The 12,618-nt window shown below is 40.3% G+C and overlaps 1 protein-coding gene across 4 annotated transcripts in view; it reads left to right on the top strand.

Annotated features, from left to right (window-relative positions):
* Positions 1 to 12,618, top strand: part of EGF (epidermal growth factor) — a 97,372-nt gene that overhangs the window by 40,385 nt on the left and 44,369 nt on the right. For all 4 annotated transcript variants that reach the window (XM_070047750.1, XM_070047751.1, XM_070047749.1 and 1 more), the window contains 3 exons: positions 731 to 879; positions 6,704 to 6,808; positions 8,655 to 8,878. In XM_070047750.1, coding sequence (XP_069903851.1) covers positions 731 to 879; positions 6,704 to 6,808; positions 8,655 to 8,878 — 478 coding nt within the window. The remainder of the gene's footprint in view (positions 1 to 730; positions 880 to 6,703; positions 6,809 to 8,654; positions 8,879 to 12,618) is intronic.

The following is a 12,618-nucleotide window of genomic DNA, read 5'->3' as shown; positions in this document are numbered from 1 at the left end:
GAAGTATTAATATTTCTATTTATGAAATACAACCTTTCTAGTTTATCTAGAAAGAAGAATAACCCATAAGAAGTTATCTTTTTAGGAAATGTCCATCACTGATTATGGGTTTCTGAACATATATGAGGGTACTTCAAAAAGTTCATGGAAAAATGGAATCAAAAGATAAATCGATTTTGGTTTTTAAAAATTTTAAAATACCTGAATAATTTTTTTCATAATAGGCATTTCCATGAACTTTTTGAAGTCCTTTTGTATGTGTGGACTTTTTTTTTTTTTTTTTTTTTTTACAGGCAGAGTGGACAGTGAGAGAGAGAGAGACAGAAAGGTCTTCCTTTTGCTGTTGGTTCACCCTCCAATGGCTGCCGAGGCCGGGGTGGTGCAGCCAGTGCACCGCGCTGATCTGATGGCAGAAGCCAGGTGCTTCTCCTGGTCTCCCATGGGGTGCAGGGCCCAAGCACCTGGGCCATCCTCCACTGCACTCCCTGGCCACAGCAGAGAGCTGGCCTGGAAGAGGGGCAACTGGGACAGAATCCGGAGCCCTGCCCGGGACTAGAACCCGGTGTGCTGGCACCGCAAGGCGGAGGATTAGCCTAGTGAGCTGCAGCGCCGGCTCAAGGTCAAGCTCTTAACAATTACTCTGTATCACCTGAAGACTTACTAACTTTTGGATCCATTCCATATTTCTTCCCAGAAATAAATAAGAAATGCCTATATTCTCTTTTTTTAGATATACTTTGCCCATACAGCCCTGAAGTGGATAGAGAGAGCTAATGTGGATGGTTCCCAACGAGAAAGGCTAATTGAAGATGGAGTAGACTTGCCAGAAGGACTTGCTGTGGACTGGATTGGCCGTCGATTCTACTGGACAGACAGAGGGTATGTTTCCTGCTTTGGTTTGTTAAGTTACAAGTGACAGGAGTGATGGGATAGGTAATATCGCTGACCTCATTCTCCACTTTGCCCATAAAAATATATTGTTGGGTAGATGGGTGGGATTGGAGGAAAAAAAGCCCTCATTGATGACCATACTTATTCTACTCCCTCCTCACCACCAAACAAGATAGTCTCCCTTTTTATCAAAATTAGATCTGTAAAAATGTTTTTAAAATGCAGGAGAACAGGCATTTGGTATTTGTGATCAAAATGCCACTTGGGGGATTCCTTACTGGAATGTCTTTTTTTTTTTAAAAAAAGATTTATTTGTTTATTTGAAAGAGTTAGAGAGAGAGAGAGAGAGAGAGAGAGAGAGAGATGTGTCTTCCATTTGCTGCTTCACTCCCAAATGGCCACAATGGCCAGGGCTGGGCCAGACTGTAGCCAGGAGCCAGGAGCTTCATCTGGGTCTTTGGCATGAGTGCAGGAGTCCAAGCATTTGGGCCATCTTCCACTGCTCTGCCAGGCGCATTAGCAGGAAGCTGGATTGGAAGTGGAGGAGCCGGGACACAAACTGGCACCCATATAGTACCCCTATGCTGGTGCTTTAGCAGCAGCTTTACCTACTATGCCCCAGTGCTGGCTCCAGGTGTCTGGGTTGGAGTTCTGGTTCCACTTCTGATTCCAGTTTCCTGTTAATTTGCAACCTGGGAGGCAGCAGGTATTGGCTCAAGTAGTTGAGTCTCTGCCACCCATGTGGGACACTTGGATTGAGTTCTGGACACCTGACTTTGGCCTGGCCCAGCCCTAGCTATTATGGACATTTGGGAAAAGAACCAGTGCATGTTTTTCTTCAAATAAATAAAAATACCCAAATAAAACTTTTAAGAAATTGGATGTGCATCTGTGGCAGGATATCTAGGGCCAATAAAGTAACATGTGTTTTTGTGGTTCAGCCTGTTGTTAGTAGAGAAACCCAAGATCTGTCTGATTATGATTAGAAATCATTACACATCTGCTACAGATAAGGTTGTCTTCTAGACTTCATGGAAGGAGCACGAGAATGAGATAGGCACCATATTTTCCGTTGGCCCTTAGATTATCTGGGGGAATAAGGCATATTTCCCCAGCCAAAAAAATTAATACAGCTGAATGATTGGTCTAAATAGAATACAAGAAATGTCATAAGACCTCATATAAGTAATTGCCAACTGAAAGATGCATACTCTCAAAGGGAATGGAGGGGTTTCAGGGATCAGCTAGCCCAACTTCTTCATTTTACAAGGTGAGGAATATAAGGATCAGGAGTCTAAGTGAGTTATTCAAAGTCACACAACACGCCAGTGACTAGTCTTGGACCACAATCCACATGCGGGCTCCCTGGTAGGTAAGCGTGAAGGAGGGAGTGAGAGCCTCCTGCTGGAGTTGGGAGGAAAGTTCATGAGATGCCAGGACAATACCCTTGCTTTGGTGGGGAACAGAGCAGAGTGAAGTTGTGGTTGTTCTGTGCTCTGGGCACCAGGAGGACTGTTGGACTTAAATGTGAGCCCACAAACAGGATGAGGGAGGAGAAGGAAGGAAGCAGCTGTGTCCCTTATCTGTGCTAACGAGAACTCACTCTTGCTTTTGTGAGAGAAGCCACTAACCTTAGAGTCCCTGACAGGATAATATTAGAGATGCTGTGTGCTACAGGATATTTTCTGAGAGTAACTAAAAGCCGTAAAGTGGCCAGTCTGCACATCTGGTACCTATGCAACCACACTGAAGTAAAAGGGAGAAGTAACTAAGGCTTTACCTCTGTGAAATCAGCTGTTCCAACACAGAGTCCCAGGAAATGGTTTGCATGATTGGGGATAGGCATTTTGTGTACAAGAAAATCTCTTTTGGTCTGGAGTAATAATGGCTAACAAAAGGATTTTTTAAAGTGAGCCAGATGTATGATGTGGTATGCAATTATCAATGGCCCTTCTCTCTCCAGGGCTAGCATATTTTCTTTCACTCATTCATTCATTTATTTATTAGTTTAGCCATACCTTCATTACCTTATTATTTGGGTATTTATTAATTGAATAACAGCAATGCACCAATGAAGGAACTATGTATCCATAATAGCATTAAATCCTCAAAGGGTGAGGCAGGTGTTTGGCCTGGAAGTTAAGACACAGATAGGATGCCCGTGTCCCACATCAGAGTATCTAGGTTTGATCCCCAGATCCAGCTCCTGATTCTAGCTTCCTGCTGAAGTGGGCCCTGGAAGACAGCAGTGATGACTCAAATAGTTGAGTTCCTGGCTCCTGGCTTTGACACCAGAAAGGAGGAGGGGTATTATAGATATTTGGGGAGCGAACTAGTGGATGAGAGTTTTATCTCTCTCAAAATCCATAAAGGTAAATTTTCATTTCTCCAATTAAGATATTAAGAAAATTGGTCATCAAATGTAAAATAACTTTCCCAAAGCCAAGCATCAACAAGTAGTTATAATTGGAACTCAAAGGTGTTCATTTCCAAAGCTTACCCTCATAAAAATCAAGAAGATTTACTGCCTTTCTTACTAGAGCTGATGTAAAATATGCTCAATGCAGAATCATGTAACAAATTAAAACTGAATTCAGTTGTAATAATTATGAAAATCATAATGGCCTCCTCTGTGTTGAACCTACTTAAAAGGACATTTTAAGTGTCACCTGTGCATAGTAACAGAGCTTGTATATGGCTGTTCTTAGAATAAGCTTGGAGCAGGATGACAGATGCCAACTGTTCTTAGGCCCTCTATGGATGGTGGGTCTTCTCATATTTTCCCATATTCCCAAGGCCCCTCTAGTTGTAACAGTCCTTGAATAATAGCACCACAGTTCCTACCATGGGGGCAGTTCCTTCAGGAGATGGGACAGGCCTGGCTTGGAGAATCGGACCTCAGATTCCCTAGTTTGTTGACTTTGGTAATGAGCCCCTTTTAAGGCTTCTTCCCTCTAAAGGCATCTGCTAGAAGAGAACCTTTAAATTGTCTGGAAATGAGAGATTCGTAGTTTGAAAACCTTGATATTAGCTAGAAATTGGATTTAAAAAACTGAGATTCCAATGTCATGATATTAAATTACCTGGTAACTTACGCAATTAAAAGATCTCAAGTAGGGTAGTTGCACTCCGTAGTGGTTGAGGAAAAGACAGACTCAAATGATTGACTCAAATGGTAGGAAGAAAGTTCATTGACAATTCCACTGGCAACACTATTATTTAGTATGAAGGAATCCTGAGTCCTGAAGTCAATTGCTAGTGACAAAGAATGAAGGGGCTAAAAATTAAGACATCTGTTCATGCAGTCTTTTTTTTTTTTAAAGATTTATTTATTTATTTGAAAGTCAGAGTTACACAGAGAGAAGAGAGGCAGAGAGAGAGAGAGAGGGAGAGAGAGGTCTTCTATCCAATAGTTCACTCCCCAGTTGGCTGCAATGGCTGGAGCTGTGCCAATCCGAATCCAGGAGCCAAGAGCTTCTTCCAGGTCTCCCACATGGGTGCAGGGGCCCATAGACTTGGGCCACCTTCTACTGCTTTCCCAGGCCATAGCAGAGAGCTGGATTGGAAGAGGAGCAGCCGGGTCTTGAACCGACGCTTCAGGCCAGGGCATTAACCTGCTGTGCCACAGTGCTGGCCCCGTGTAATCTTTTGAGGTTACAAAAACTCCGATAAGGTAAAAGTCATTCTTCTGGGATTCTTGTTGGACAACACTTTTCCTCAGAGTAGGGTGCATGTTCCTCTAAGACAGGAGTGGGCAACTTTTTTTCTGCTGAGGACCATACATAAGTATCAACTTAAAAATTAACTTGGGATAGATTTATTAAATTTGGAGTTCTGCCTATGGTTGCCTTGGCAAGGCCAGACCAAATGGTTTCACAGGCCTTATATGACCCACGGACATCCTCCATCCTTGCTCTAAGAGGATCCCTTTGCCACAGGGACCCTTAGATGATGGGTATAAAGAGAAGGACATTGCACTCTAGATTAAGAGGAATGCCTGAACTTGTGTGAACCCAATGTCCTTGCTGGTCTTGGCTTCTCATTACCAACACTGAAGTTTGAGGTTTGCTTTCTGGCTGAATCCAGTAGAAATGTATTACTATGTGAACACCTTGGGGGGGCCTGAAAAGCTAACTTCCAGCAATCTTGTTTTGAGACAGCTCCAGTTAGTGTTTATGTCATACTTCTTTTGCATCATCTAACCCCTGCTTGAGAATTTAGAGATGATGTCACACTGAGATTGGAACTGACAGTTTCATCTCCTCTGGTCACAAGCAAGTGGCTTCAGAATTCCTTCCATCCCACCAAGGGAGAAGTGTCCAAGTGAGGACAGAATTTGACACATTTGACACATTGAGTTCAAAAATATCTTCGATGAAGAAGAGTTCATGCTATGACCACTTCATCTGGGGACAAAATTATCTGAAACGTGGCATTAGGGTATAAATGGTTTTTAGGTGTATCTTGCCCTGAGTTGTCAGTGAGCAAAGCAGTCATGACCCAGCATAGGCCCTGAGCCTGTTTGCCCCCTGCCTCCTCTGTGTCTAGCCTCTGAGGAAGAATGCACGTCAAGCCTTGTTCCTTGTGCTGAAGCTAAGGTTAGCCTCAGATATGCCTCCTGGAGAAGGTCTCCTTGACATTTTGTGGAACAAGGAGCAGGAAGTGGGCCTGCTCCGTGTTTCTGGGCATGCCTGTTTCCTGCCGACTTTGCCCACAAGAACAAGGTGGTTAGGCCCTTATGGTGTTTGTTGAATGAAATCGATGTGGTTGCATTTTCTAGTTTGTAAAAGATACAGGGCAAGCAGGAAGCACATGGAGATGGGTGTAGGAGGCTCTTCTTTGTCCTGTGTCCCCTCTGCCTGCCTTCCCACATGCTCTAGGGAACTCTTCAGAAGCCCTTACTAGCTCCTTTAAAAACAAAATGTATTTGTTTGAAGGCAGAGTGAGAGTGAGTGAATGAGTGAGAGAGAGAGAGAGAAAGCGAGAAAGCAAGAAAGCTCTCCCATTCTTTGCTGTACTCCCCATATGGCACAATAGCTGGAGCTAGGCTAAGCCAAAGCTGGGAGATTGGAACTCAGTCCAGGTCTGCCATGTGGGTGGCAGGGACCCAACCACTTGATCTATTTCTTGCTGACCCCCAGGGTTTACACTAGCAGGAAGCTGGAGTTGAGAGTCAGAGCCAGGCATAAAGCACAGGCACTTTGATTTGGGACGTGGCTGTCTTAATTGGCTTCCTAACCACCAGGCTAAATGCTCCTCCTGAGTTATTATTTTTTTAATGTAATAAGCAGCAAATAATGTTTCAGTGCTCACACTTGTCTCACAATCGTATGGAAGAAATGCAAGCCAACATAAATCTCCTCTACTGTCCTGGGCTGATTTGTCTCCCTCCTTCCCAGGATCTGTGACCTAAGAGGTTGATGCCTCTTTTGCCTCTGGCCTCTCTTATTCCATTGGGAGATTAGAGTTTGTGAGGAGAAAGAGATAGTGATATTCATACCTTGGCTCTGTCTCTACCAGGCATCTGACACAGTCCCTTTTTACCTTATTCTGTCACTGTGTTTTTTAATTGCTTGGGATGAATATTCAGATGCTAATTAAAAGCTTTTAAGAAAATAGAATTTGTGGGCTTGTTGGAGCTAACTAGTGTGTGTATGGGGTGGGAGGTGGAGTTTGACAGAGAGAAAGCAAAAGAGAGATGGGTAGTAGCTTAGAGTGCCTATCTTTGCATTGTCAGGAGCAGGGAAAAAGAATATTTTTATTGAAAAGTAAGGTTGTTATAACAAACCCCTTTATATTGCATACATTTTAGGAAATCTGTCATTGAAGGGAGTAATCTAAGTGGAAAGCATCGTGAAATAATCATAAAGAAGAACATTTCCCAACCACGAGGAATTGCTGTTCATCCAGTGGCCAAGTAGGTAGTTATGAAGACGAGACACCTTGTATAAGGATCATGTGTCAGCTCATGTTTGATAAACGAGTGGTCAAATAGGGCCAGCCTGCATTTCTCATCCTTTTAATATCCTTTTTTAAAAGACTTATTTATTTATTTATTTTTGAAAGAGAGAGTTACAGAGAGAGAGAGGGAGAGACAGAGACAGACGGTTCTTCCTCCCACTGGTTCACTCTGCTAATGGCCACAATAGCTGGAGGTAGGCCAGTCTGAAGCCAGAAGCCAGGAGCTTCTTGAAGGTGTCCTACATGGCCATTTTCCACTGCTTCCCCAGGCCCAGGCTGCTGGATTGGAGGTGGAGCAGCTGAGATTCAAACCTGCGCCCATATGGGATGCTGGCTTTGCAGGTGGCAGCTTTACCTGCTACACCACATACAAGCCACCTTCTAATATCTTTTGACTTCTATTGTTGAATAATAATTTTTTAAAAATACTGTTCTATTTTAAATGAATTCAATTCCTTTTTGAAAAGATATAGGCTTAATTCATTCACTACTTAGACTTAAGCCAATTACCTACTTTCTTAAAACAAAACAAAACAAAAAACTAGGAGGCCAGCCTTGTGGCACAGTGGGTTAAGATACCACTTACAGCCCTATCATTCCATACCAGAGTACCCATTTGAGTCTCAGCTGCTCCACTTCCAATCTAGCTTCCTGCTAATGCACCTAGGAAGGCAGCGGAGGATAGCCCAAGCGTTTGGGCCCCTGCAAACCCATTGGGAGACCTTGTTGGAGTTTCTGGCTCTTGGCTTCAGTCTGGCTCAGCTCTGGCTATTGTGGCCATCTGGGGAGAGAACCAGTGGATAGAATCTCTCTCTCTCTTTTTTTGTCTTTCCTTCTTTCTTTGTTGCTTTACCTTTCAAATTCATAAAAAAAATAAGTTTTTAAGAATAAAATAAAATCTACATTATTATATAAACCATTGTAGTAAACCATATTTGGATTGTATTACTTATGAATTACATTGAGAAAAATTATAAGATGACCTCAAATGATAGATCATTCCTAGATTTAGGTAAGAAGAAACAGGGATTATGAAAGATTAAAAGATGATGTTAATTATGAAATTATTGACAAATTTTCATTTAAAGGTTGGAATTCAGGAGAATAAAGGATCACTCCCTAATTTGTTAAAAAGCAAGGATAAAACCCAACCTTATTTTATTTATGATGGAAATTTCATGATGACCTATGAGAGATAATATATTGGTAGTTAATTAATAATTGATTTGGAGTGAGCCATGATAAAATGCTGAGAATGTAATAGTCTCTTAACAGGCTAACAGAAAGATAATAAGCCATACTGACTTCCAAAAACTGTGCTCAGCACCTGATTTATGCAATTTCAAATTAAAATTGAGTTAATACACTATACAGAACTAGATGACAAACAAATATTATCCCTTTATTTTGTGGCTTTTCATGTGCAATTAGTTTTACATATGTGTAACAAGAATAGGCTGCAGGATTTCTTTGCAATTTGTAGCATACAATGCTAATTTAATAATATTCACTCAAGCACACTTTCAATTAATACTAGTAGTAATTCCTTTGATCTAATGATCTGAGCCTTATTTCAGCATTTCTTATCCAAGATACTTTACATAAACAAGAGCTAATTATTTTGTTTTTCAAAGTTATTTGTCCAACAAATAGTGCTAGTGCTATATATTTTTTTCCTTCTATATTCCTTGCTGTCCTATTTTGGTAGATTCTGAAGTGATTTACCTTAATATTTTCATTGCTGAAAGAATGGAAGAATTTTTCATGCAGAGTTTATCTGTTGTATGCTTCCTTGATTAAAGGAGATTATTCTGGACTGATTTGGGGATCAGTCCACGGATTGAAAGTTCTTCCCTTCAAGGCTCTGACCGACTGATCATAGCCAGCTCTGATCTGATTGGGCCCAGTGGAATCACGATTGACTACTTGACTGACAAATTGTATTGGTGCGATGCCGAGAAGTCGACGATTGAAATGGCCAATCTGGATGGTTCAAAACGCCAAAGGCTTGCCCAGAATGATGTAGGTGAGGCTTTGGAGTGGGTGATTTCTTCATCTTGCTAAATGTTCATGAATGTTAAATTCAAAGTACATTTACATATATATATATATATATATACACACACGCACACACACAACATTCACACACACACATCCTTAAAATATAGTGAGAAAGACAGCCTTCTCCAGGAAATCATTTCTCTTTTCCAATAGTTTCCAAAGTCAGAATGAAAATATTAACATTTTCTAAATTTCTTTAGGAATAAGAACTTAATTAGTTATTACCTTTTGTTATGTTTTAGAAAATGTCATTTCAGGATTGGGTTAAGATGGAAGAGTAGAGAGAGAGCTTGCTGCTCTAGTCTAGGAGAATATAATTTAGAAAGAGTGTAGTCTCAGGGAAGAGTTGGGGAGAAAACAGCAGGGGAAACACTATGCAAATTGGAGGGACAAGGTGGACCTTTGAGGTGGGTGAAGACACTTACAACTGAGGACCATAACAGCTGGGAGCCTCCACAACAGCATTGGGGTGTGAGGTGAGACCAGATTGAAGCAGCCCAAGCCACTGGCAAAAAAGCTGAAGGAAGAGCCTGGAGGGAATCTAGCTTGGGGTCCCATGGGGAATAGTGTCCCTGCCAAACTAGAGGAGAAAAAACAAAAGGGGATTATGTTTTCTCTCTCCCCCATCACTCTGCAATGACATCCTGTAACAAGCTGATGGAGAGCAGAATGGATTAAAAAACAAAATCCATCTATTTGCTGCCTACAAGAAACATATCTCACCAACAAAGATGCAAGCAGAGTGAAAGTGAAAGGATGGAAAAAGATATCCTATGTAGCAGAAACCAAAAAGGAGCTGATGTAGCCATCCTAATATCAGACAAAATAAACTTTAACACAAAAACTGTTAAAAGAGACAAAAAAAGGGCACTATGTGATGATTAAGGGATCCACTCAACAGGAAGATGTGACTGTTATAAACGTATATGCACCTAATTACAGAACACTAGGCTATTTAAAAGAAATGTTAAAGGATCTCCAGAGAGACATAGATTCAAATACAATAGTAATGGGGGATTTCAATACTCACTTTCAGCAATGGACAGATCAGCTAGATAGAAAATCAGCAAGGAAACAACAGAATTAATCGACACTATGAACTAAATGGACCTTACAGATATCTACAGAACTTTTCTTCCTACAGTTGCAGAATATATTCTCCTCAGCAGTGCATTGAACTTTCTCTAGGATTGACCACATTCTAGGCCATAAAGTAAGTCTCAGCCAATTAAAAAAAATCAAAATCATACCATGAATCTTCTTGGATCATAATGGAATGAAGCTGTAAATCAGCAAGTCAGAAATCTCTAGAACATATGCAAACACATGGAGACTGAACAACATGCTCCAGAATGAACAGTGGGTCATAGTAGAAATGAAAAGAGAAATAAAAAAATTTCTGGAAACAAAGGAAGATGACAATACAATGTATCAAAATGTATGGGATACAGCAAAATTGTGTTAAGAAGAAAGTTTATAACAATTGATGCCTACATTAAGAAATTGGAAAGGCACGAAATAAATGAGCTATCAATGCATCTCATGGATCTAGACAAATAAGAGCAAACCAACCCCAGACTTGTAGGGAAAAGAAATAATTAAAACTAGAGAAGAAATGAACAAAATTGAAACAACAACAACAACAAAATCAATACAAAAGATCAGCAAAACGAAGAGCTGGTTTTTTGAAAAAATAAACAAAATTGACACACCATTTGCTAGGTAACCAAAAAAAGGAGAGAGAAGACCCAAATCAATAAAATTAGAGATTAAAAAGGAAATGTAGCAACAGACATCACAGAAATAAAAAGAATCATCAGAAATTACTAAAAAGAGCTGTATGGCAATAAACTGGGAAACCTGAAAGAAGCAGATAGATTCCTGGACACATACAACCTCCCTAAATTGAGCCATGAAGATGTAGAAAACATAAACAAACCAATTACCAAGAAGGAAATTGAATCAGTAATAAAGACCCTCCCAACAAAGAAAAGTCCAGGACCAGATGGCTTCACTTCTGAATTCTGCCAGACATTTGAAGAAGAACTAACTCCAATTTTTCTCAAGTCATTCAATACAATTGAAAAGGAGGGAATCTTCCAAAATTCTTTCTATGAAACCAGCATAACCTGAATTCCTAAACCTCAGAAAGATGCAACAGAGAAAGAGAATGACAGACCGAGTTCTCTGATGACAGACCAATTTCCCTGATGAACATAGATGCAAAATCCTCAACAAAATTCTGGACAATAGAATCCATCAACACATTAGAAAGATCATCCACCCAGACCAAGTGGGATTTATCTCTGGTATGCAGGGATGGTTTAACATTTGCAAATCAATTAATGTGATACATCACATTAACAAACTGAAGAATAAAAATCATATGATTATCTTAATAGATGAAGAGAAAGCATTTGATAAAGTACAGCACCCTTTCATGTTGAAAACTGTAAACAAATTGGATATAGAAGGAAAATTCCTCAACACAAGGCAATTTATGACAGACTCACAGCCAGCATCCTATTGAATGGGGAAAAGTTGGAAGCATTCCCACTGAGATCTGGAACCAGACAGGGATGCCCACTCTCACCATTACTATTCAGTATAGCCCTGAAAGTTTTAACCAGAACCATTAGGCAGGAAAAAGAAATCAGAGAGATATAAGTTGGGAAAGAGAAAGTCAAATTATCCCCATTTTCAGATGATATGATTATATAGGGGATCCAAAAGACTCTACCAAGAGACTATTGGAACTCATAGAAGAGTTTGATAATGTAGCAGGATATAAAATCAACACACAAAATCAACAGCTTTTGTATGCACAGATAATGCCATGGCTGAGAAAGAACTAAGATCAATCTCATTCAAAATAGCTACAGAAAAATTAAAATAACTTGGAATAAATTTAACCAAGGATGTCAAAGATCTCTATGATGAGAATTACAAAACATCAAAAAAAGAAATAGAAGAAGATACCAAAAAATGGGAAAATCTTCCTGTTAATGGATTGGAAGAATCAATATCATCATACTATCCATTCTTCCTAAATCAAATTACATATTCAATGTGATAACAATCAAAATACCAAAGACATTCTTCTCAAATCTAGAAAAAATGATGCTAAAATTCATATAGAAACACAGGAGACCTTTAATAGCTAAAGCATTCTTACACAACAAAAACAAAGCTGAGGCATCACAATATCCAATTTCAACACATGCTACAAGCCAGTTATAATCAAAACAGCCTGGTACTGGTACAAAACAGATGGACAGACCAGTGGAACAGAATAGAAATGCCAGAAATCAATCCCAGTATCTACAACCAACTTATATTTGACAAAGGAGCCAAAACCAATCCCTGGAGCAAGGACAATCTCTTCAACAAATGGTGAAAAACTGGGAAAACTGGATTTCCTCATGCAGAAATATTAGCAGGACCCCTACCTTACACCTTACACAAAAATCCATTCAAAATGGATTAAAGACCTAAATCTATGACCTGATGCCATCAAATTATTAAAGAACATTGTGGGATCTGGCACTGTGGTGTAGCGGGTAAAGCTGCCGCCTGCATGCTGGCATCCCATGTGGGCACCAGTTCGAGACCTGGCTGCTATACTTCTGATCCAGCTCTCTGCTATGGCTTGGGAAGGCAGTACAGGATGGCCAAGTGCTTGGGCCCCTGCACCCACATGGGTGA

The sequence above is a fragment of the Oryctolagus cuniculus genome, chromosome 8 (assembly GCF_964237555.1).
Source record: "Oryctolagus cuniculus chromosome 8, mOryCun1.1, whole genome shotgun sequence".
NCBI classification, from domain to species: domain Eukaryota; kingdom Metazoa; phylum Chordata; class Mammalia; order Lagomorpha; family Leporidae; genus Oryctolagus; species Oryctolagus cuniculus.
This window is presented reverse-complemented; position numbering and strand designations above follow the sequence as displayed.